General features: G+C 31.5%; 3 protein-coding genes and 1 long non-coding RNA gene across 7 annotated transcripts; 2 read left to right on the top strand and 2 right to left on the bottom strand.

Moving 5' to 3' along the window:
- Positions 2941 to 8875, bottom strand: LOC109347471 (short-chain type dehydrogenase/reductase-like). 4 transcript variants are annotated; one of them, XR_002107605.1, is made up of 5 exons: positions 8382 to 8875; positions 6724 to 7148; positions 3534 to 3537; positions 3469 to 3502; positions 2941 to 3393 (listed from the first exon to the last, which is right to left on the bottom strand). XR_002107605.1 is itself a non-coding variant. In XM_019587344.1 (3 exons), the coding sequence occupies exons 1-2, from the start codon at positions 8827 to 8829 to the stop codon at positions 6754 to 6756; spliced, it is 843 nt and encodes a 280-aa protein (XP_019442889.1). In that variant the 5' UTR covers positions 8830 to 8875; the 3' UTR covers positions 3869 to 3917; positions 6724 to 6753. The 4 variants fall into 4 exon arrangements, 2 of the variants coding, with proteins under 2 accessions (XP_019442889.1, XP_019442888.1); XR_002107603.1 differs by lacking the exon at positions 3534 to 3537 and having other exon boundaries at positions 2942 to 3393; positions 3469 to 3492; XM_019587344.1 differs by lacking the exons at positions 2941 to 3393; positions 3469 to 3502; positions 3534 to 3537 and adding an exon at positions 3869 to 3917.
- Positions 3916 to 22072, top strand: LOC109347472. Its single transcript, XR_002107606.1, has 2 exons — positions 3916 to 4286; positions 21789 to 22072. It is a non-coding gene; the product is annotated as an uncharacterized LOC109347472 (long non-coding RNA).
- On the top strand, positions 18072 to 21481 carry LOC109347469. The gene is made up of 3 exons (XM_019587341.1): positions 18072 to 18300; positions 18858 to 20190; positions 20689 to 21481. Exons 2-3 carry the CDS (start codon positions 18865 to 18867, stop codon positions 21154 to 21156), a joined length of 1794 nt encoding a protein of 597 aa, XP_019442886.1. The 5' UTR covers positions 18072 to 18300; positions 18858 to 18864; the 3' UTR covers positions 21157 to 21481.
- On the bottom strand, positions 21944 to 24203 carry LOC109347470 (protein NDH-DEPENDENT CYCLIC ELECTRON FLOW 5). Its single transcript, XM_019587342.1, has 3 exons — positions 23570 to 24203; positions 22904 to 23374; positions 21944 to 22339 (listed from the first exon to the last, which is right to left on the bottom strand). The coding sequence occupies exons 1-3, from the start codon at positions 24080 to 24082 to the stop codon at positions 22145 to 22147; spliced, it is 1179 nt and encodes a 392-aa protein (XP_019442887.1). The 5' UTR covers positions 24083 to 24203; the 3' UTR covers positions 21944 to 22144.

Below are 24250 nucleotides of genomic sequence, written 5' to 3'. Positions count from 1 at the left end.
GAGTTTCTACTTATTTGGGCTTCACTTATTGACGAAAATACCCTCTCTTTTTCTATTACCAATATATCTCTCACTCTTTAAATAAGAAACTAACTTTTTTAAGATATATAATTCATCATTCCGATAAGTGTCATTCCCAAGAATTAATAATGAAAATATCATTTGGAGTTTCTTATTCACGCGGGCAAGTATTACCTCTGCCCTATCAAGTTACCTATTCAATTTTCACTTATAATAGTTTTTAACATTTTTAATCCATCATCATTCATGTATTAATAATTGTTTATATTTTATATTTAAACAAAAATAATATACATAACTGGTAAAATGAATAAAAATGATCAAAAATAACATACCTAACTGGTAGATGATGAAGTAATTGGGTAGAAAATTTTACACTAATATATAAGTCTATTCATTAAACTCTTAATTTAACTGTTAACTTGTTTAACATGAAGCGTTTAACATATAACTGTATGAATTTAATCAACATTTATAAGTTGGTCAAGGCGAATTGCCTCAGTCCTCAACATGAAGGTGCTATGCACAAAAGAGCTGAACAAATGTGAATATTGTTTTCTGGTATCTAAACCCATATAATTTATGAATATCCACATGGGTAACAGGTATTTCATACAACAAGTTTTTATATTTAAATATATATTTATATATTTTTTAATAATTAATATATATAAAATATTTATTAGATGAATAATAAAATTTATGTACATGTTAAATTTGTCATCATATTCCAAGTACCAAAGTTCATTATAAAATAAATAAATAAATATAATATATAATTATAAAATAATAAAAGTGTAATATATATAAATTATTTAATTAAAAAATAAATTTACAAATATGCGGGTACATCTAGGGTGAGTATCATGATACCCATTCTTAGGATGGCAAAAAACCCGACCTGTGGGTATCTTGGAAATACCCACAACGAGTATCCACAATAATAACTTATGAGCGGGAGTGAGTTTTGTGATACCCGCCCAGCAGGTACACGCAAATTTTTATATTTAGTTTTTAGTTAAATTTTTATATATATTTATTATTATTTTAAGGTTATATATAATAATATACTTTATTATATTTCATAATAAATTACACATATTTAACTATGATCATAAATTTATCATATAAATATCATATTACTCATGTAACAATTATTTTTATATATTGATTATTACAATTACATAAATATATAATTAAAATTAAAAACCAGTTGGATAGCCACAAATACTCGCACAGGTACCCACAAATATTGTGGGTTTGGGCATGGGAAAGCACTACCCGCATCCCCCTGCGCCTTTGCCATTCCTGCCCGTTCCCACCCATAAGCAATTTGTACGAGTACCCAATCGTGTATTTTAGCAATACTCACGGGTCGATGATTTTTGCCATTTCTAGCTATGTCAGAGACTCGAGGGAGTTGTACATCATCTAGTTGGAAAAAATAAAGGTGCTTTAGTCCTAGTAGAATAATCATTTATAGCAGTGTTGTTAAAACTGTATCGGTTATCAAACTGGTCATGGTATTGATATAGTGATACAGTGGTTTAGTAATTAAACAGTATGTCGGTTAAACCGAATATACCTACTTATATTTATATATATATATATAAACCTATAACAAAAATATTCCAAATAGGTAGATACTCAAATTTATAATTCATATTCATAATCTACTCAAAATTCACATAAACAAACAACTTGAAGTCTTTAATAAATTCAAAGTCTAAATTGCAAAACATATATCAATCCAAAAGTATCACTTAACAACCGCAAAATATAAATAAATGACACAAGTTAACAACTCACTCTACAAAACAAATAAATTTGGAGTTTTAACATTTAACATCAAGGAGTCAAAATTGTCTCATATCGATATTATATTTTTCCACCAAATCCTATCTTCAGACAGTACTCCAAGATTACAAAAATATCACTGAGATTACACACCAATGTTAGAAACCAAAATGTGTAATCTAAGTATGCCTTGGAAACATGTGTCTTGAAGTGTTGAAGAAGGGTTGGAAATATGTGTATAAACCGGCCGGTTTAGTCAAATACTGACCGGTTCACCGGTTTTGACTGGTTTTGATATTTGGCCGGTTTAACATCTGTACCATACCGATTAGGGGTCCGTTCACCGGTTTTCCGGTTGAACTAGCCAGTACAGTACAGTTTTTACATCATTGCTTCATAGTGTTGTTGATCACTCTAGACCTGAATAAAGATTTTTTGTCCTCATTGGTATTCCCGATAAATCAAAATGTGTCATTTAATTGGAATTTTTTATTAAAATCACAAATAATATTTTATATGATTTGAGATGTAGTTCTATTAGACATGAACATATGGATAGGGTTGTTTTGGGGACATAGGATCCTATTCTTCTAGACCTTACCAAACTAATGAATAATAATCAAATCTTAATTTTATCATATTGTGTTGACTACGTAGATGGAATGACATTATAATATTTTTATCATAAATAATATTCATTGATAAAACATTTCTAATCATTTTGTCTATGAATTTTTTTGGTCTACCTCTTGCACTAGGAATTGGATTAACATCTATTTGATATACTATTCTAAACTTTATCGTCTTTTCCACATATATTCGAACCAACTAAAACATGATTCTACCTTCTTTATTGCAATTGGAGTTAGTACAACTTTCTCTCTAATCTATTGATTTCTAATCTTATTTTGTCTAGTATGTTAACTCATATTATACAACATTCTCAAATATGATATATTAGTTTATTCTCTTATTGAGATTTGAGTCTCAACATTCAATCCCCATATATATACATACACATACACAGAAGAAAAAAAAATACATCAGCTAGAGCCTAGAAGAGCCTAATGAAGATTTACTTGAGAAAGTCCCATAATACTGCAGATTGGCTTAAGGAAATTATGAATGACATGAATTTTCCTCCAAAATTTAGAAGATGGGTTATGGAATGTATAACTATTACTACTACAACATCTTTCTCCAATTTGCAGACAGAGAATAAGCATAACATTGGTTTGGATCTTAAATATCACTATTTCAAGTAGAAAGAATAAGTATTGACACTGGTGACAAGGGAGCCACATCACACATTCCTTTCTTTTCTTTTTCTTTCATTATTAAGAACAGAATGAACAATTGGGCACAGACACCAATTATAAACCAACTTACAAGCCATGTCACGAATCTGTCCGAGAAACAACCTCTCCACTCATAAGAGAACTCAGCAACATTCTCCAGGCCCCACCATAAAACTAGAACATGTGATTCCTCGTATACTCGTCTAACTTGTTTAAGCTTTACAAAGATCGAAGCATGATTAGCATCACGCTATTCTTTATTGAGTCATCTCACACAAGACATGGACTTATTAGACAAGTGACAAGTCCCTAAATTTATTTTGAAGTTGTATCATCAGAACCGACATCGACTGATCATTCTTGGCATTTGATGTACCTGGGAAAAATTAGGAGGCATGATTTTTCTAACTCAGGATAGTCACTAGATAAATTAAGGAGTAAGAAACCATGCAATCATAATATCATTGGCAGCTCTAGTAAATTTCAAATGGATAAAAGGTAATCAAGCAGAATGATGTGTGATATGGGTTATTTTCGTTACGAAATGGAATATTTATAAGATTTAACTTATCTAAATAAGAATTTCTAACTAGTTAAAATGTGGTGGTTCTACCAATGGCCTCTTCAAGAAGGACTCAGAGCGAAATGGAATATGCATTTATAAGATTTAACTTATCTAAACCCAAATATGGAGTTTGCATCTCTCTCAGGACTTTCAAAGAAAGAAGACATCATTTTCATAACCTCATTGGTCTTCAACCTATCAAAACAGGTGCAAAATAATCGGAAATACCTTTCTTCCTGACCAAGTATAATAAATCATGTTAGTTTCAGTGTCCAGTACAAGTGTTCAATCACATTTCAAAGGTAGGAGAGAAAAATGTCTCTCATGGGCAGGCAGAGTAACATCAATTTTTTTAGTGGTTCAACCTATTCCTCCATATGTTACATCAACTCTTAAAATCCTGCACTAAAATGGATGCATAATCAAGGTGTTTTGGTGGAAGTATATGAAGAATAGTAAAAGAAACAATATTATCTCTGCACTTGCATTAGAGACGAGCTGTGTTTACTTAAGTCAGTGGGAGGTCTAGGGTGAATACGGTCCAAAGATAAAAAAGGGAGACCCAATGCAAGAGGGTCTCACCTAGTGGGGTTTGGGGAGGTTAGGTGTTCCATCCCGCGTAAACCGGATGGATACTCGCCCAAAATATCCCCTCCCCTAACCGGCCATATCCGATCAATACTAAAGAACAGTAGGTATATATAACCTTACCCTCCAAGCAAAGAGCTTGTTTCCAAGATTTGAACAACGACCTCTCAGTCACAAGGCAAACGGTGCAAAGATATTAATGCAAAATTCTCTCTATTTGATGTAAACCCTCCTAGGGCAGTCTTTGATTCCAAGGGCGAAAGATCTCATGAAGGTCCTATGACTAGGGCCAAAGCTAAATCAGGACCATTTAAGGTCTCAAAAGACTCAATTGACCCTGGAGATTACGTGAAGGAGGGCATTTATGTCCTTAGTTACATTTCAACTTAGGTTTATTTTATTTACATTGAATCAAATAAATGAGATTGCATTCTCATATAGTTTTAAGATTTATTTCTATCTTAGGAATTATTTAGTTGTTCAAGTATTTTAATTCATGAAATATGGGATTGGTTTTTATTTATCAAAGACCCATTCGTGGTCAAATAGCTTTTTAGGCACGGCTCAAATCAAGGGAAGATGTCATGGTTAGGACATTGAATGTAAAAAGCTTAAGACAAGGCAGCTAGAATGTAGGAGACTCAACAAGATAATTTATATTGTCCTTGAAGATAATATTGAAGAATTCACTCATTCAAAACTAATCACAGCTACAAAGAAAGGAACAAAGAGAGATTGAGTTGTTGTTTGTTGGGCGGCTACAAAGAAGGAGAAGATTGAGTTGGACAGCTACAAACAAGAAAGCAAGCAAATATTATATTTGGCAAGTCATTTGATCATCATCTATCACAAAAATTCGGCCAAGTAAGAGGATTAAGGACTCTTGATCAACCAAAGATCACACGGCTAATTGGAAAACAAAGTTGAATCAAGACTTAGTCAAGCTCCCTCAAATCAAGGACCAAGCAAATCATCTCATCCAAACCATGGGGACTTCTTCAAATCAAGTTCAAAACCGTGCAAAGGGATAATATTATAACTTACCATTATTTACAGGATTTAATTAGGAGTTTACATTATTATTTCATATTTATTTTAGCCTAAGTTTTAATTAGGATTTTCATTATTCAAGTTAATTAGGACTTAGTCTTTTATCTCACCCAAGACATTCAGATAGCCTATTTATGTACTTGAATTATCATTAATGAAGTTAAGTTGATTTTTAAGTTAAAATCTTGTGTTTTGTTTAGTTGAGAGTTCTCCTAAACCCTATCCATTGGTTGTGGCCATTGATGAGTTTTTATCAAACTTTCTAAGCTTGTGGCGAGCAACATTTGACTTATCAAGCTTCCATGTTTGTGGTGTCTTCCATCTCATTCCTTTTCCACCTTCTTCCTTATCAAACTATCACAATCTGCCCTACACCTTTCCACGCTCTAAACCAAGACAACCCTAAACACATACATCCCAACCGAGACTAATCAACCCTAATTCCCATACTCCAACCTTGAATCAACCCTACACACATAACCCAAACCAAACATCCACATAATCCTACCCTACAACATAAAGCCTAGACCTTTACCACCAAATACATTCACCTAAGTCCTATACCAATTCCGCAGCCCTAAACTCTATTACCCTATACCTTAAACACTCAACCTAGACTACATTTTAACCTAGCCAAATCAAACAGCCCCAAACCGAACCAAAACAACCCTAAAAACCCCAACTTTCATACCAAACCAAATCCACACATTAACAAATCTAAGTTCAAGCTAAAACGATCCTTAAATCAAAGGCAACCCCTTGAAGTTGTCATCACTATTTTTATTGAAACAAACAAACAACAGCTTGAGGGAGAGAGAATACAGCATATCTAGTATTGCAAAATGGAATAGCAATATTATGACAGAAAGATCCTTGTTCTAAGTAGCTATAGCCTATAGACCCCAGGTTTTCTAGCCTTCCTAATCGTAAACCCATAATTAATGAGTAATGACAACTGACAAGGATAAAATACAATGTACCACTAATGAAGATATAGTTTTTCATTATTATTAAACTCCAGAAATTTGTTTATTATCATTTTTATCCCCCATAAAATCTGATTTAAGTATATTGGAGACTAAGTTCCCTAGATTTAACTGAAAAGGCAACATTTTCACTTAAAACCAAACTATGTCGGTTGAGTGGTAACAAGAGTACGCTAATGTTAGTTTATAGTTTGTGAAGTGTATTGTACCTAATAATAATGTGACAGCGCCATGGAACTCAGAAGTCAGAACACTACTCATCATGGGATAGCACAAGTTACAGAAATTATTCACAACAAAAACAATTTATCACAATACAAAAAAACATGGATTTCAACTATATATTGACTGATATTTCCAATAGATAAACTAGGCCCCCCAAAATAAGACTTCAGGGAGAGAGAACATAGAAGCATACCAATCAACAGTAGCCCATACTTGCTATACACTACACGTAACCACCATTAATACGAATAATCTGACCATTGACCCATTCACCAGCATCAGAAGCCAAAAAACCCACTAAAGGTGCCACATCCTTTGTCTCCCCGAGCCTCCCCAGAGGGGACTCATCGATTATCTTCTTCACCTGCTCTTCTGTCCTTCCACCAAAGAACAACTCCGTTGCGATCGGCCCTGGAGCCACACAGTTAACCGTGATCCCAGTGCCCTTCAGCTCCTTTGCCAAAATCTTTGTCATCGCCTCAACAGCTGCCTTCGCTGCAGTGTATGCCCCGAAACCCGGCCTCAGCGCCGCCACCTGCGACGATGAGAACAGTATAATCCGGCCCCCACCACCGCGCTTCAAGCGATTCGCTGCCTCCCTGCTGCACAGGAATGCCCCTGTTGATTATCATGGTAAGAGCCAAACAGAGTTGAGATTAAATGTGTGAATGTACACAAAATAACTAATATAACATATAAAACAATAAAAGTAATTATCTAAAACTAACTTGTTCACTCATTCACTCAGCAAGTTAACTAACCAACTTTTTGGTAGAACTGTGACAATGAGGTTATACCTAAAACTACATACAAACTATCCAAACCCTTCATTGCCAACTCATACCTAGAAGCATAATCTAACATTAATCATACTTGATGATTTTAAATTGCAGCTTGTGGTTGTGATTGTCATGGTGCAAATATATTGTGGTTGAAATATTTTTTTCAACCGATGTCCCCCAATGTTGTTGGGATGAGGCCGAATCACTATAATTTCAGTCCATACCGCAATTGAGGCTGATATGGTAGACAATTTGAAACCTTAAATAAAAGTGACTAACTCATAACCAACTAAGCATAGTACTACCTCCAATTATATTTTACTATTTTGCCCTTTATCTCTCTATAGTAATTATAATCATTTTTTTTACTTATTATCTCTTATTAATTACGTATGAGTTTTAAAAACATTCATTAATGTTATCTTGATTTCCTGAAGAGACAGATAAATATGGACAAATCTGATTTACTAAAAAAAGAAAGTTAAAAAGGAACAAATATTGTAATTTAACATTAATCATGCATTAACCACATAAGTTGTATCTCTCTGTCCCACAAAGATGGTAAAAATATGCTAATACTACTGTCCGTATTAAAGTTATAATGAATAAGTAGTCTTGGAAATCACTAAGATTGGGCAATCAACGGAATACATACTAAATTAACTACTTCATAATGGGCTGATTCATAGGACAAAACGTTAAAAATTTGTTCCATTATTTCTTTTGACTTTTCAAAGTACAAAGAGAGTATTAAACAATTAGAATATGTTTGAGAGTTAGATTTTGGAGGTAAGAGTTCGGTAGCCATCTAGGCCTATTCATTCTTTCCATTGCAGACATAACCTAAAAGTAATTAACTAGTTAGTAACCAAACTTATCCACTAATCAAACTACAAAAGTCGAGTCAATGCACGAGCACGAAACTCCCACTTACAGGTTGGTCTAACGAGATAGATGTATACAGTCTTATCCGCAAATGAAAAGTCTGTTTACACTAAACCAAACTAAATTAACTAAATTCAGACTAACACTAATCAAGCTATAAGAACACTCCTAAGTATTACAATACCTGTGGCGTTCACAGCGAAGACACGATCGAAGCTCTCAATGGAGGTATCAGCGATTGTGGGATACTTACTGTCTAACGTTCCAGCCGAGTTAACCAGGATGTGAACCGGCGAGTTGAAATCCCGCTCAGCAGAGTCGAATAGTACCTTCACCTGAGTTGGATCGGAAATGTCAGCGCGAACAACAATAGCTCGCGGTAGGGATGCGGCGGCGGCGGCGGCAGCGTTAATCTCTGCGGCGAGTGAGTCGGCTGGAGCGGAGTTATCGGAGGAGTAGTTAATAACGAGTCGGGCGCCGAGTTGAGTGAGGTGGAGGGCGATTTGTCGGCCGATGCCGCGGGAGGAGCCGGTGACGATTGCGACTCGGTGATGGAGAGGAAGGGATTGAGGAGAAGTGGAGGGAGAAGTTGGAGTAAGAGCAGTTTCAATGGCTTCTTGTGGAGTAGCCATTGGGGAGAGGGTCTGTATATTGCTCAAGCCATGTGTATCATCATTGGGGTTTTATATTCATTCAACTCTCCATTCTTAAATACGTAACCGGATTGTCTGTCCCGTAAAAGTTTTTGTCTCATGTCCCTAACTGATCAGTATTTGTCAATATGTATTAATGTATTAATTCTTATGTCAATATATGAGTGCACGAGACAGGAATGGGAATACCAAGTTGGGACAGGAATAGGAAAACTAAGTTATGACAGGTGATCCTCATCCTTAAATACTAAATGATATCAAGGGCAGGGTTGGATGATTTATGACATATGTATTTTCTTGTGTATAAGAGGATTTAATATAAGTATATATCATATTCATATTTAAATATTTGTTGGAAGGATAGCCATGAATTAAAAAAAAAGAAGATAAATTTCTTACCTACACAATAATGAATAGCCTGTAATGAAAAAAACTCCTAACCTTCTCCTCCTCTTATGGTAAACAAGTAATTCAAATTCTACATAGCTACATCTTGAATTGAAAATGTTTCAAATAACATCTAAAATAACAAAATATATATAAATGAATCTTTTACTAATAAAATTACTATTTTGAATGTTAAGTAATTTTATCTGTATCACCAACTTACTTGTAATGTTACAAACTTAGTAAATTTTAATAAGGTATTAGTTTAGTGGTGTAAGGATCCTCAAGGTTGATGGTTCGATTTTTGAGTGCGACAATTGTTGGAATAGATAGCCATGAACCTAAAAATGATTAGTTTCTTAACAAAAAATGTGAGAGAATTAGTTCCTTATCCAAAAAGATGAGGATATACCATTGGTTGTAATTTTTTTTAATAAATTAGAATATAAATTTGAATTTTAGCTTAATTATATTAATATATATTTTAAGATATTGAATGTAGTATATGTATTGGTTAATTTGGTTTATATAAGTATAAAAAAAATGTGTGATTTAAATAATTTCATTAAATCCTATAACTATTAGTATAATTTGCTCTAAAAACTATATTTTTCTCTCTTCAAGTAACCAGTTTATCAAATTAACAATTAGTAATTCAAGCTATCAATTGGATAATGGTATGACAATATCATAAGGGGCACATTAACAACTAGTAAGACATGTTGGGATGAATAGCCATGTCATGACTTTAGTTGACAATAAGAAGAAAATCAAAATTTTGAAACATAGATTAAAATCTATCATATTATTTTATAAAAAATATATAGTATTAGATCAATTTTAGAATCAAACTCCAAAGAAATAATTAAACTGTAAGAGGTAATATAAAATATTTCTCATGAAATCATAAAGTTTACTTTCTTTTATCCACTAAATTAGACAATTTTTTGTGTGATGCATAGTCTACCAAATATTATGATTGTATTATTATTCCTTAAACTACATCAACACACTTCTATATCAAATATAATTATAATTTTATTTGCAAAAGGAATAGATATATCCAAGTTTGGTCTATGGACCACAAATCAAGCCACATTATGAATAACTACATAAGTCTCATCACGGTGTAAAATGTATATATTGACAGTGTAAAGATTTATATATATGCACTTTATTATCCACCATATATTTGGATTACATTTTCTGAAAAGTCAACAATGATAAAAAAATCAATTGTAATGATATAATAATAATGTATAAAACTCATACACTGTCAGTGCATACATCATTTTCTCATATTGTTATGTGACATCAAATTTTGCCATAAATCACATGCTAAATTCTTCATAGCAGCACCCAAATTACAACATAAAATAAGTAGTCACGCTTTGCACGGGCATTCCCTATTTTTATTTTAGGATTTAATATGTAACACTCACGGTGTAAAAATTTTACACTTTCTGTATGCAGATTTTGAACTCCTTATTTTACATGAAATGATTATGACATAGTTTTATTAGAGTGACTCTCCTCCATAAATAAAGATGGAAGTATCGTAAAAGAAACAAATAAAAAATAATATATATGAATATTTATATCCTTTTCATTTGGAATAAGATTTCACTTTTACCCTTAAAATACATAGTAAAAAGTCTTTCATTTTCATTATTAGAGAGGAGTCTCACTCGTTTTAACATACCAAAACTATCAAAATTTATATGAAAATGATTATGAGAACGCAGAACATTCACACATAATATTGAAGGTCCAAGATCATAAGCCAAAACTCCAATTCTTGTTTTAGGTTCACTATGCTCCACCATTCACCAAGCTTCTAAAAGTGTCTAGAATAAAAAAGGGTAATGAGCTAAGAAAATATAAACATATTGCTCCAGTCCCCATAGGTTTACAAGTTTTGTCTTTATTTCTAAACCAAGTAGCATTTGGATTAACCTGCTAGTTACAATTCAAATATAAGAACTCTTTCCTTGCCAATTTATCTCCCAATTGAACTCTATTTCCAATATCGCTAGCAAAATTATTTTTTACATTGACACTAACCATTTCTTAACTTCAACAAACTTGAAAGTGAATTTGTATTCATATCAATTCACCAGGAGAGAAAATACAAATATTTAATGGGTTATGCTTACATTACCCATACACCCCTGCTGACCTATTCATTTAACAAATTATCCCGTCCAAAGGACGAAGCATGTTTAATGATCAATTTGTTAAAGAGTTTAAAATCTATGTACTGATGGTGTAAAGTTTTTTACACTGTCAGCACATCATCTACTATTAATTTATAATACTTTTGTTTGAAAGTAAATACTAGCAAACAAATGAATGGTGGAGATTTGCTAACCGTGTAAAAATCACTTACGCATCATCTACCATTAATTTATAATACTTTTGTTTGAAAGTCAATACTAGCAAACAAATGAATGGTGGAGATTTGCTAACAATGTAAAAATCACTTACACTGTCAGTGTATACATATTAAATCTTTTGTCAAATACAATTGTATCTTTATGAGTGTAGATTATAAGAACCATTTAATTAGGATATTGACATTAAGATGTTTATATGTGATAAAAAGGTTAAGAAATACATGGTTCCATTTCTATTTTTTTTGTTTGCTACACTTTATCGTTGTCTTTGTTCTCACATCTTCACCTTTCCTTTATGCGTTTAGTGATGTTTAAGAATTCACTTTCCCTCCTTCTCTATACAGAAACACACATTCCTTACTCATTAATACTTCTCTAATTCTCATATTGTATTTCTACTTATAAGAGAGCAAACAAGGACATGACTTTTTTCATGCATAAGTGCTCTATTTATAAAACGATTTATGAGAAGGTATTGGAGAAAATAACTTCTCCATTTTGCTGGCAACTACCCATGAAATGAGAAGGAAAGGAGTTAACCAAAATACCTATACAAATTTGATTCATTAATTCTCGACCATCATTACATTAGATACTTTAATTCAAATTAGTAACTTCCAATAATATGAACCACTAATAATTAATCTAACAATCTTTTACTTGACTCATTGACTCATATGATGACTTGAAGATTCATAAAATAAATTTAATTGCACACTTTCATTGAACCTTACAAATCACCATTCTTAATTGAAATGAAATGATTGAATTATGACAGTCACAAATTATATGAGACAATCTAATCTCTTTCATGTATCATAATAAACTCAAGTAACTTTAATTTGAGACTTCGTTTACCTTTCGAAAACTCACCAAGTTATCTCATTAAAATCATGCAAATACATTCTTTAATATAAATTAGCGAGTTACCCGTGTGTTCGCACGTGGTAATATTTTTTTGTCGCATGGTTAAGAACATATATATTACATGTGCATTGTCTCTCTAAGAATAAGAACTTGATTTTAAATATATACAATATCACAGTGTGAAAAATTCAATGTCTTTCGTTGTTCAAACTGACAAAGTTTAAATATATACAATATCACAGTGTGAAAAAACTTGATTTTATGATATGCAAAACCAAAAATTGTAAATGAGTTTAAAATTTGATAAGTTAATTAATAAGTTGAATGTTTGGTACTCATTAACATTATACATATCAATAGAATCATAATTGTTGTATTATTTTTCATTATCTAATATTATTAAGTTTAAAAATATTTGCATCAACTTAGTGTCTAATTGAATTAGATTATAAATAATTTTACTTGGGATTAAACTCAAAACATGCTAATTTATTTGATCAATAATTTCAATAGTTAATGCAAGTATTATCATTGTTTATAAAAAAATTTCATTTTTTAGTGATGTTATAGATTTGGATAAGTACTTTAAACTATGACATCTATTGTTTATCAAAATTAACAAATGTATATGTCATTATGTAGGAATGACGTAGTTATGAGAATTATAAATAAAAAATAATTAATATAATTCTGACTAATACATACTAATGTTATTATATTATTTGTGCGAGTGACTATGTACAATTACTAATAATTTATTTTTAATATTTTAAAATTGTATCATTGTCTTGATTATATATTTTCATCCGTTCAATTTTACACAAGAATATTTTAATGATCTGCAAGGAATGATAGATGACACATAAAATAATTAAATGATATTAATTGAGAACATTTTAAAATCTATTTAAATGTATAATTACCACATATCCGATTTACTATATTTAAAATATTTTTTCAAAGTTTCATAACAATTTTAATACATATTTTTAAAGTAGAAACTAAATCATCATACTTAATTCCAACAATTTGTTAATTATTGGAAAGGTAGCATTTGGGAACTATCAACTTTTCTTTTAATTAATATTAAAAATAATTATTTTTATGAAATAAATTAAATATCATCAAATTTTCTCATTAATTGCAATATCATAGTTCATTTTATTAATAATAAGATTAAATTCTCGATACTAAAGTTTTTATTAAATGATATTAAATGCGAAATTTTTAAGATCTATTTAAATAATTACTATTAAACATTGTTATTTTTATTAAATAAATTCACAATCTATCATTTTTAAGAACAAATTTCCTTATTTTTTTGTGCTCAGATTTCCTTATTAATTGTAATGTAATAGACCATTCTTTCTATTATTAATAATATTAGATTTTTGGTATTTAAGTTTTAAAAAATGATTAAATGATATTAATTGAGAGTATTTTAAGATCTATTTAAATTCATAATTACTACATATTTAATTTACTATTTTAAAAATATTTTTTCAAAGTTTCATAACAACTTTAAAACATAGTTTAAAATAAAAACATAATCATCTTTATTTTTAATTGACAACGGTTAGTTTGTTAGTATTTTTTGTGGCGTTATTCGAACCGTCAATTTCCTTCAATTCATCCTTAATCATCAAACTACCTTATAACTCATTTTTTATTTTTTTAGATTTGCTATTGGTGAGGCTCGAACCAAAACCTCTTTCAATACATTTCTTAAACTTTTTTGCCTTAACCATTATGAGTCACAATCATCATTAAATATTCGTTATATATTTATTAATTACGTTATATATTTCATAATTGTTAATTGACTATGTTTTCTTAAACTTTTTACGTTATATTTTCCTTAATCATGTTGTTAATTGATTATGACCATTTTGTAAATGATCTGCAAAGTTATATTATACTTTTATAACCGATACAAAAAATTCCAATAATATAAAACATAATGATTCACGATCTAAATTTAATATAATAATAATCTTACTTTCAAATTATTGAAAAACAATATGTCTTTGATTTGATTTTATTGTGATCATGTAATTGATTATTCTACCTCTATTTTATTAAAAACAATCATAAGATATACAAAGTTGTATACATTATCACACATATTAGATTTATATTTTGTTTGAATTATTTTTATTCTTTAATATTCGGCAACACTCATTATAGATATATTTTGTTTAAGGTTTAGTATTTGCTTCTAATATTGCAATGTTACTATTACAATACTGAAATATTAATAATAGGAAATATAACATAAACAGAATATTAAAGATAATAGATTAAGAAATTTAACAACCACAACATTTTTTAAATTTTATTTGTTTGTACTTATTTTAGAATCGAATATTAATAATATGTATTTTAAACTACTCTTATTTTATAATCAAATAATAATAAATTTAATGATGATTTTTTTAACTAATAGGATAATGATGTGTTCCTCAATACTTTATAAAGTTTAATAGTATAATAAAGTTTTTCACTATCTCTCAACCACCAACATTCCTTTTTTCAAGTAAGTTTGTGCATCATCTTATTTATATGATGTTAGATTAAGAAGATTAAAAATCATAACAATTTTTCAATATATATTAGTATAACGAATGAAAATTTGCGAAATATTTATTTAATATCATTATATTGTTTAATTAAAGGATAACAATGGTAGATATATTCAGATGAAAATATAAGTTTATTAGAAATATATAAAACTAACAAATAAATTATGAGAATCTTTTTATTATTTTGATTAAAATTACTGTGAAAAAATATATCCCATCAAATCTTAGCCTAACGCTTTTCAAAAAGATTAGAAACATTATACCATCCTTTTGAAATCTAATTCTTTAAATTCATATCACCAATAAAAAACTTCGAATCGTACAATTACACGGATATCCTACTAGTGTTTATAAAAATCAATTCCTTCTAGGTCCCCATGCATTGATGTACTAAAAAAATTAAAGCTTTGCGGATCTCGAACATCTCATGTGATTTTAGTGGTATCATTATCTACTTTTTTTTGTTGTTTTTCTTGTTCCTAAGTTTCGATCGTACCGCGACCAATGTTATTGGTTTTGTTTTTCAAGTTTCAACAATTCCTCAACTTGTATTCTTTGTTGATTTTTATTTTAGTTCACAAGTTCCAGTAGTATCCCAACCAAAGTTATTGGTTGATTTTGTTGTTCCTAAGTTTCAAGATTACCCCAACTTGCATTTTTGGTTATTTTTATTCTTGTTCTCAAGTGCTGACAACACCCAACCCATATTTTTGGATGTCTTTTCTTGTTCTCAAGTTTTGGAAGTACACATACATGTGTTATTGATTGTTTTTTTCTAAGTTGTATCATATTCTTGGTTATTTTATGATGTTCCTAAGTTTTGAAAGTATTTCGACCTACATTCTTGGTTGTTTTTGTTCATGTTCCCAAGCTATGAATGTATCCCAACATGTGTCCTTGGTGTTTTTTTATTCTTTTCCCAAGTTTCAACAATACATTGACTTGCATTCTTGATTGTCTTTATTTTGCTTCCAAATTCTATCAATATCCCAACCTGCTTTCTTGATAGTTTTTTTTCTTGTTTCCAGGTTATGGTAGTACCCCAACTTATTTTCTTGGTTGTTTTTATTCATGCTCCCATGTTCCAACGTTATCCCGACTTGTGCTCTAGGTGATTGTGTTCTCATGTTATGACAATACCCCACATACGTTGTTGGTGATTTTTTATTCTTGTTCCAAAATTTTTGTAGTACCTCGACCTGCATTGTTGGTGGTTTTATTATTCATGTTCCAAAGTTTTGGCAATATCTTGATTTGCGTTCTCGGTGATTCTTTAGTTGTTGTTCCCACATTCCGCAACATCCCAACATACGTTCCTATGAACACCTAATTTTATTTGGTCAAGTTTACATGCTAGAGCATGACAGAAAAAGGAATATTATATCAGTATTTTAAAATATATTGAATTTTATTAGTGTTTTTAAAATATGCCAAATCCTATCTAATCCTCACCATAAAAACACCAAAACATACCCAAAAAAATACTAGAGAATCCTAAAAAAATACCTGGAAATTCGTGTCTCCTCTCTATTCTTTTTTCGTCATTTTTAGCAATGTCTACTCAAGCATAGTCACAAGATGTGTTATGTTAGTCCCTCTATTCCAATCTTTTAACTTGAGATGCGATAGTAGAGATAAAGCTACTATTTTTTTTTTATAAACAAATCATCTTTCTCTTGATCTTTATCTCTAAATTAATTGTAAAAATACTTTTTAAATAAAGCTAGATATTTTTCTTTAAAATTATTTTATGATTAAAACTAAATCTTTTAACAAAAACATAAATAATAAACTTCTAAATACTAGTAAAAAAATATTTTTTGGATAATGACTAAATTAATTTATTTCTATAAAAATAGTAACAGAATAATAAATAATTAAATAATAAATGAAAATTAATATAATAATGATATCGGTTAAGATTTTATCTTTTGAACTTTTAAATTAAGATGCGATTGTGAACATATTACACTACTTCCTTACTTTGAAGTGGGAATAACGAATGAGATGTACGACCTTTTTTTATCTTCATAATTTAATAAAAATATTTGAAAATTAAAAGAGTAAGAACAAAACAATATTGTATTTTATTTCTTTGGGCTGAGTTACAATAACAAACACATGTATGTTACTTCTCTCTCTTGAGGTAGGGATATAAATTGCAATTGATATTGTTTATTCTATCTTTACATTTATATTTATATGATAAAATTCTCATCAACAAATGAATTTTTACCTAAGGAAAACATTTTTTTACCCAACCAAATATTGTAAAAGCTATACTTAATCAAGTTAAAAGTAAAACCAAAAAAATAATGTTATTAAGGAAAATAACATTGGATATTTTATTTGATAATTTATTTATCAAAACGGAAAATAATTCATAAAAGACATCTATTGTAAATTAACTTATAGGTATTCTATAAATTATGAAGTAATTATATAATAATAAAATAACATTTTCAACTCAAAATATATTTTTATAATTAAAATTTTAAACAAAAAATGCTTTTTGGAATATATAAATTACTTGATTATAAGATAACATATAAACTATTATTTTTAAAATAAAAAATCATAGATATATTAAATAGGATCAATTGTTCCTCTTAAAATCATATTTATATTTAAATAAATCTAAAAACATAAATTATTTGTTTTACTCGCACCTTTTCAAAAAAGCAATTAGAAAAGCAAGTGTTAAGGTCCAAGAATTGAAAGGGAAAATGATATTAATACCAATTATCCTATTGAGATATATACTTTCTTATGGTAGGATTTAAAATGACGTAGTATGAGAATATATCCTTAGGATAGAACCTATCAAAAGAGGGAAGAGATAGTTATATACTTTTTTTTTTTGTATTACCAAAGTTATTCTCTTTTTCGACTTCGAGATGAATCACGGGAATCGAACATCGAAGTCTTAAATGAGTATACCAAGTTGGGTTGATAGAGAGGAGTGTAGTTTGAATTGAAAGAAAGCATTTTGAAAATGGAAGTGTGATTCAACCAATTGAATTCATTTGATTCACTCCTGAAAAGGAAAAACAGCACACATTCTCTTACCGCTTATGCTACAAACATTAACCCCATAAACTCGCTCATTTTTTAAACCCAATTTCACATCAATTTCAGACATTCTCTCTCTCTCCCTCTCTCTTTCTTCTCACAATTTCACAACACAGCTTCAGGATCTTCATTTTTCCCTTATAAAGGTGTGTTCTTTTTTTTTTCTTTCCTTTTTTCTGTTTAATTTATTAGTGAAAGATCCATTTTTTATGATTCTATGCACTGTGGGTTTAAGATTTTTAAATGATGACTTCACAATGTGAGTTGATAAATTGTTTTCTCTTTTTTTTTTCCATTAGTTCTTCAGAAAAATTAATATGTGAATGCCCTTTTTTGTTTCATTAGTTTGTTCTTGAGAAAATATATTCACCTTGTTCTACCCTTTTGGTGAACGATTCAATAAGATTCTGTTTTTCGATTTGAAGGGTTAATCAATTTTTCAATTTTTTGTTTATAAAAGTTAGGAACTTTAAGTGAAAATCATTGAATTAGTTAATATTTTAGTCACTTCTATGCTTTCTGCTTAGTAATGTTATGAACTTTAGCTCAAAATTGTTGAATTGGTAAATGGAGGGAAGATTTTCTGCATTGGGATGCCCAAAGTGAGATTTTTTTAATTAATGCAATACAATTGTATATGGCACTTTATATTTCACTTTTGTTTTTTTATCGTTGTTAAATATGAGGGTAATGTTGGTTTCAGTTCAACAATGGTGGGAAGGACTCTCAGTCCGATGCTGCAGCGTCAGCTGGAAAATCTCGACAAAGATGAAGATAGCCGCAAATCTGCAATGAGAGCATTGAAGTCATATGTGAAAAATATGGACTTTAAGACAATTCCGACATTTCTTGCACAAGTTTCTGAGACCAAGGAAACTGGTTCATTGTCTGGAGAATTCACAATTTCGCTCTATGAAGTCCTAGCCCGGGTTCATGGGGTCAAGATTGTTCCCATGATAGACAGTATCATGCAGTCCATAGTTCAGACCTTAGCTTCAAGTGCAGGGTCTTTCCCTCTTCAGCAGGCTTGTTCAAAGGTGGTTCCAGCTATTGCGAGATATGGGATTGACCCAACAACCCCAGAAGACAGGAAGAGGCTTATAATTCATTCACTTTTTAAGCCGCTTTCCGATTCCCTCTCGAGTTCTCAAGAGTGTTTATCTTCTGGTGCAGCCCTTTGCTTGGAGGCTCTTGTGGATTCAGACAATTGGCGATTCGCTTCAGCTGAAATGGTAAACAAGGTTTGCCAGAACGTAGCTGTTGCATTGGAAGTAAAGTCCACTCAGACCAATTCACACATGGGTCTAGTTATGGCGCTAGCAAAGCGCAATCCTTTGATTGTTGAAGCATATGCAAGACTTCTCATACAATCCGGATTAAGAATACTCAATGCTGATGCTGAGCTTTCGGAGGGGAATTCACAGAAGCGATTTGCAGCTATTCAAATGATGAATTTCTTGATGAAATGTTTAGATCCCAGGAGCATTTTCTCAGAAGTTGAGCTGGTAATTGATGAGATGGAGAAGTGTCAGTCTGATCAAATGGCATATGTCAAAGATGCTGCATTTGAAGCTTTGCGAACTGCTAAGAAAGTTGCAATTGACAAAAAATCAAGAAGTTTAACGAGTCCTACTTCAGTGACAGGATCCAATTTCAGCAGAAGAGACTATATGGGAGGTGGCAGTTTTTCTGGTGACGTAGACCTCTCTCCTCAATCTATTTCACCAGAATCGCAGAACTTAGACTTTTTGCCTAGATATGAATCTGTTTTGGAGTCTCCGATTTCAACAGATCAGCCTTTGATGAGCTCAAACTATGAGCAAAGGAGTGTGAATCGGAAGCTATGGAGTCAAGAAAATGGAGGGGTTGATGTGTCTCTCAAGGACGGTATGTTCTCAGAGGCTGGGCAGTTGTCCAATCACTCAGTGGATCATGAGCCTTCTAATGGAGATAGAGGAGTTGCAGAGGAATTTTCTGGTTTCATGCACAGAAATCAATTGAATAGAGTATCCCGAAGTACCACCTCGAGTCCCCTGGTAAGTCTCATATTATGTTGAAATTCTGGGAATGAAGTTGCATCTGCTATGAGGAATCCTTTTGCATATCCCTGTCAGTACAGTATTTTTTGAGGAAATAAGCTTAATGGGAAAAAATATTCGATAATGAAGATTCTTTTCTAGTCATGAATTCTAGAAATAACCATAAATATATTTTTTAGAACATATAATTGTTTGAACATAAATATTTTGAATTTTGATAATGATTTTCCTTTCTAACCATGAATTCATCAAATTATTTGCATATACCCTACATGTACTTAGTGTAAGATTTTTAATGTAGCATTGGTTACAGAGCAAGTGCATAAGCTTGAATACAACATTACTTGACATAAGCTTTCCATTTGCATATATTGGTTCAAGCTTTCCATTCTGTGCCTTTTTATGTTATTTGGAACTCACATGTTTGTGATTAATATCACAAATTATTGTTTTGTTCTCAAGAGTTAACATTTTTGTCTTCTGTTTTGTACTCAGAGATCGCACACACAGGTTAGCGTTGACAGCATTCAAATCTTTGAGACCCCTAGGAGGCTCATTCACTCTCTTCAAGACCTAGATGTTGTGAATTCAGATTGCTCTGAGAAACGGAATAGAAGGACCAGGAGTCGATTATCAGGCAGTATCGACTGGAGCCCAGTGTCTAGTTCCAGATATGACCAGACTGGTTTCGCAGATCATGTAAACTATGACGATGGTGAAGATAATGAAAGTTTATATGCTGATGTGCCATTCGAAAATGCATCAGAGTCAGTCTCATCCACAGACGGCCTTTCTGGTGCTGCTGTTGATATGCAGATACCTCCTAAGGTGGTTCCGGAAAATCGACTTCTAAAGACTAGGCGTAAATTGGTTTGTGGCCTTTCTTTTGTTCTCGTTGCAATGGTTACTCCCTTATTCTGGATCAACAATCAGGAAGAAGCGCATTATCTTGTCCCAACATAATGTTCTCATTCTAGTGTACAACCTGAGAATTAACAGCATTCTAGGTACGGTTTTGTGACAGTTTTAGGTTAATTCTAACTAATGTTGGGAAGTTCAGTTTATAAGTAAAGGTCAGGAATATTCAATAATTTCATTGTGCTTTTAGTTTTTGTGTAAAGAGTCTGTAAGAACTTCTGACTGAATTCTACTTTTCTGGTGGAGTTGAAACATGAATGCCAAATTTGGTATTGGATGTATCATTTTACTCTGTTCAATCAAATTTAAGATAGATGAAGATATGGAGACAATACATTATTATATTTATCTTGATTTTTCGTGTTATTTCGAAGTTACCTGGTTTTTAGAAGTTATATCTCATGTCTCATCGGCTATTAAATTTCGTGTTATTTCGAAGTTAGCATGTTAAATTTGCATCTTGATTATTGTACTGGGTGGTTAAGCATCTTATAACTATTTTTAGTGGATTGAGTTTGACTAACCTTATGCAAAAATCGTGTTAAAAAATATAAGCTAAAGTAATAGTACAGCCCCTCCATGAAAATTTGTCAGATTTCGATGTCCCCCTTGAAAGGAAGACTTAAAAAAAAGTGGCCCAATGCGTGAGATTATCACTTAGTAGGATCTTGGGGTAGATGTACGTAGCCTTATCTCCGTAAGCGGAGAGTCTGTTTCCAGGATTTGAACCTGTAACCTTATGGTCACTAAACAACAACCTTACTGTTGCGCCAAACTCACCCTTGAAAGCAAGACTTATGATTAGAAATTGTAAAAAGCTATTGTCAGGCCATTAGGCATAACCAAAAACAATATTCCCTTCTGGAAAATTTTCTCATCTGTATGCATCAACTTGTTTTTTTCTCATTCCTTATCTCACTGACCAAAAATTAGAATTCAAAACAAACCACAATTTTGCATAGTATACTTTTTCTTTATGCTATCTGATTAATTTGCTGAATATGATATAGCAAAGACAATCTTAAGCATCATATTATAGATTTGGATTGTGTATAAACTGTCCACCTCTCCAAACATCTCCAGGATTTATTTCTATTGGTTTTAGGATTGCAGTTTGGCCAATACATATGTAAGCATACTTGCTGTAACTTTCAAAGCTTGAGCCAGGACTGAAGAGGTACATTTCATCAAATCCGTTCCTTCCGACAGATACTGAGTTTCTTCTTCCCTGATACAAGGAAGATTTGTTCGATGAGATCGCGAGGAAAATTAGAAAAAAATAAATGACAGTCGACTAACATGACATATAAATTACATTCTAACTTGGTATCATTTTTTTCCCGAATAAGGTACCGAGCTAACGACTGAAATCCTGATGTTCTGTAATGGAATAGTTGCAGTCTTGCAGAAGTCATTCCTTTTCAATTTTCAATGAAATAAGTGTCCAAGGAAAGGAACTTTGGAGTTGAACATGTTAGTTTAACTGGTAAACTAATGAAAACCAAACAGGTACATATGTATGTATAGACTATTAGATAAGGTGGTGGAGGAAGATATAACTACTGGATTATATAATCCTGCAATGGTACCTATCAGCATAGTATTCAGAATCATGTTATATCCTGTGAGATAAGTTTTTTTGCAGAAGCTATGTCACTTATGTTAATAATCTAACCATTCCAAAGAAGTTACAGCAGAACCAAGGGATTCATTGGAATGGATGAGGAGCATGTTTATGCATGTGTGTCATTACTAATCATCATATTCTTCATTGGGTCAGATGATTACATACCCTGTCAATCACCGTAAATCCTCGAGGTGCATTTGTGTATACAAGACTTATCTTCTCTCGTAAAGGCTTGTAGTCGTCCATTTCTTCACCAGCCATATCGTCGGTACCTGTTTCGCTTCCTTCTACTTCATTATTCTTCTGATTTTTGGTACCCCAGCGAGGAAAAAGTCGCTTAAGTGCTGATGAATTCAATATTTTCTGAAAGCCTTCTTCTTGGTCGGAATCCGGAGGACTAATAATAAACTGTGATTCAATAGGAGCTCTACTACAATAATTTGACCTTTCCAATCCTAATGCAAATGTTGCTTCTGGTGTGCTTACTGTCAGGTGATTCAAGATGGACCCTATCATTTGAAGGGGCAATGACTCTGAGTTTGAGACTTCAAGCTCAGAGTTTAAGGCATCATTTTCCAAAGTCACAATGTATTTTAATCCAACTGTGTCATTTGATGATCTGTTTCTTAATTCTACCTGCATGAAGTTTTGTAACTAAATCAATAGCATAAAAAAATGAGAGTACATTAAGCCATTAATATAACAACTATATGTAGGTATGTATATACTAAAATGCTTACAAAAACAAAAGGCATCTATGTGAATACATGTTAAAACTGAAATCTTTAAGACTAAGGTAGCCTTTGGTAAACAAGGAAGAAGAAAAAATACCTGAATGGAATCCTCAGCATCACCTTTAACATTATGCAGAACCCAATTATTTGGAGACCAAGAAACTTCACCAACATGATTTTGAAAATTCAAGTTTAAAGACACCCCTCCTTGAATAATGGCATCACCATATTCTCCTTCTGACACTGAAGTATGCAACAACTCCACACTACCACCATGCCACATAGAAGCCTTGTATGAAGTAATCAAACCACTTGGCAACAAAATTGTAGCAATGCTTCCATTTTTCATTTCCATCTTAGCAATGCAGCTATCACCAACTTCTTCAAAAGTAACTCCATGGCCACTAAATTCTTCTTCCAAGTACTCAAAGTTTATTGGTTGGTATGGAACTGAAGCCACTTCTATGAGTGGAAACTTTCCCTTAGAGTGGTTGTGTTGAACATAACTATTTGAATGTATAAAAGTGTTGGAATAAGGTATGTTTCTAACAGAAAATAGAGTTGATGGTGTAACTAAATTATTGGTGCAAAAAAGTGTAGTTAAGGCCATTGTTATGGTTCATACCAAAGATTGTTTCACTATAGAAAATTTGGAGTAAGATGAACAAATTTTCTTGATTTTGTTGGGTTGGCTACAAATTGTTCTATAAGTGGATAAGATTACTAAGGACTATTGCTTTTGTTATAGCATATTAACATGTTAGATATTTCAATATAT

Source organism: Lupinus angustifolius, chromosome LG05 (assembly GCF_001865875.1).
Source record: "Lupinus angustifolius cultivar Tanjil chromosome LG05, LupAngTanjil_v1.0, whole genome shotgun sequence".
NCBI classification, from domain to species: Eukaryota; Viridiplantae; Streptophyta; class Magnoliopsida; order Fabales; family Fabaceae; genus Lupinus; species Lupinus angustifolius.
This window is presented reverse-complemented; position numbering and strand designations above follow the sequence as displayed.

What these genes read in the sequence shown, in the direction of transcription:
- LOC109347469 (XM_019587341.1), top strand. Translation starts at nt 18,865, where the DNA reads ATGGTGGGAAGGACTCTCAGTCCGATGCTGCAGCGTCAGCTGGAAAAT. An exon ending in GTACCACCTCGAGTCCCCTG is followed by an intron (nt 20,191 to 20,688) that starts GTAAGTCTCATA and finishes TTTTGTACTCAG; the next exon opens with AGATCGCACACACAGGTTAG.
- LOC109347470 (XM_019587342.1), bottom strand. Translation starts at nt 24,082, where the DNA reads ATGGCCTTAACTACACTTTTTTGCACCAATAATTTAGTTACACCATCA. An exon ending in ATGCTGAGGATTCCATTCAG is followed by an intron (nt 23,375 to 23,569) that starts GTATTTTTTCTT and finishes AACTTCATGCAG; the next exon opens with GTAGAATTAAGAAACAGATC. An exon ending in GATTTACGGTGATTGACAGG is followed by an intron (nt 22,340 to 22,903) that starts GTATGTAATCAT and finishes TCCTTGTATCAG; the next exon opens with GGAAGAAGAAACTCAGTATC.
- LOC109347471 (XM_019587344.1), bottom strand. Translation starts at nt 8,829, where the DNA reads ATGGCTACTCCACAAGAAGCCATTGAAACTGCTCTTACTCCAACTTCT. An exon ending in CTTCGCTGTGAACGCCACAG is followed by an intron (nt 7,149 to 8,381) that starts GTATTGTAATAC and finishes GATAATCAACAG; the next exon opens with GGGCATTCCTGTGCAGCAGG.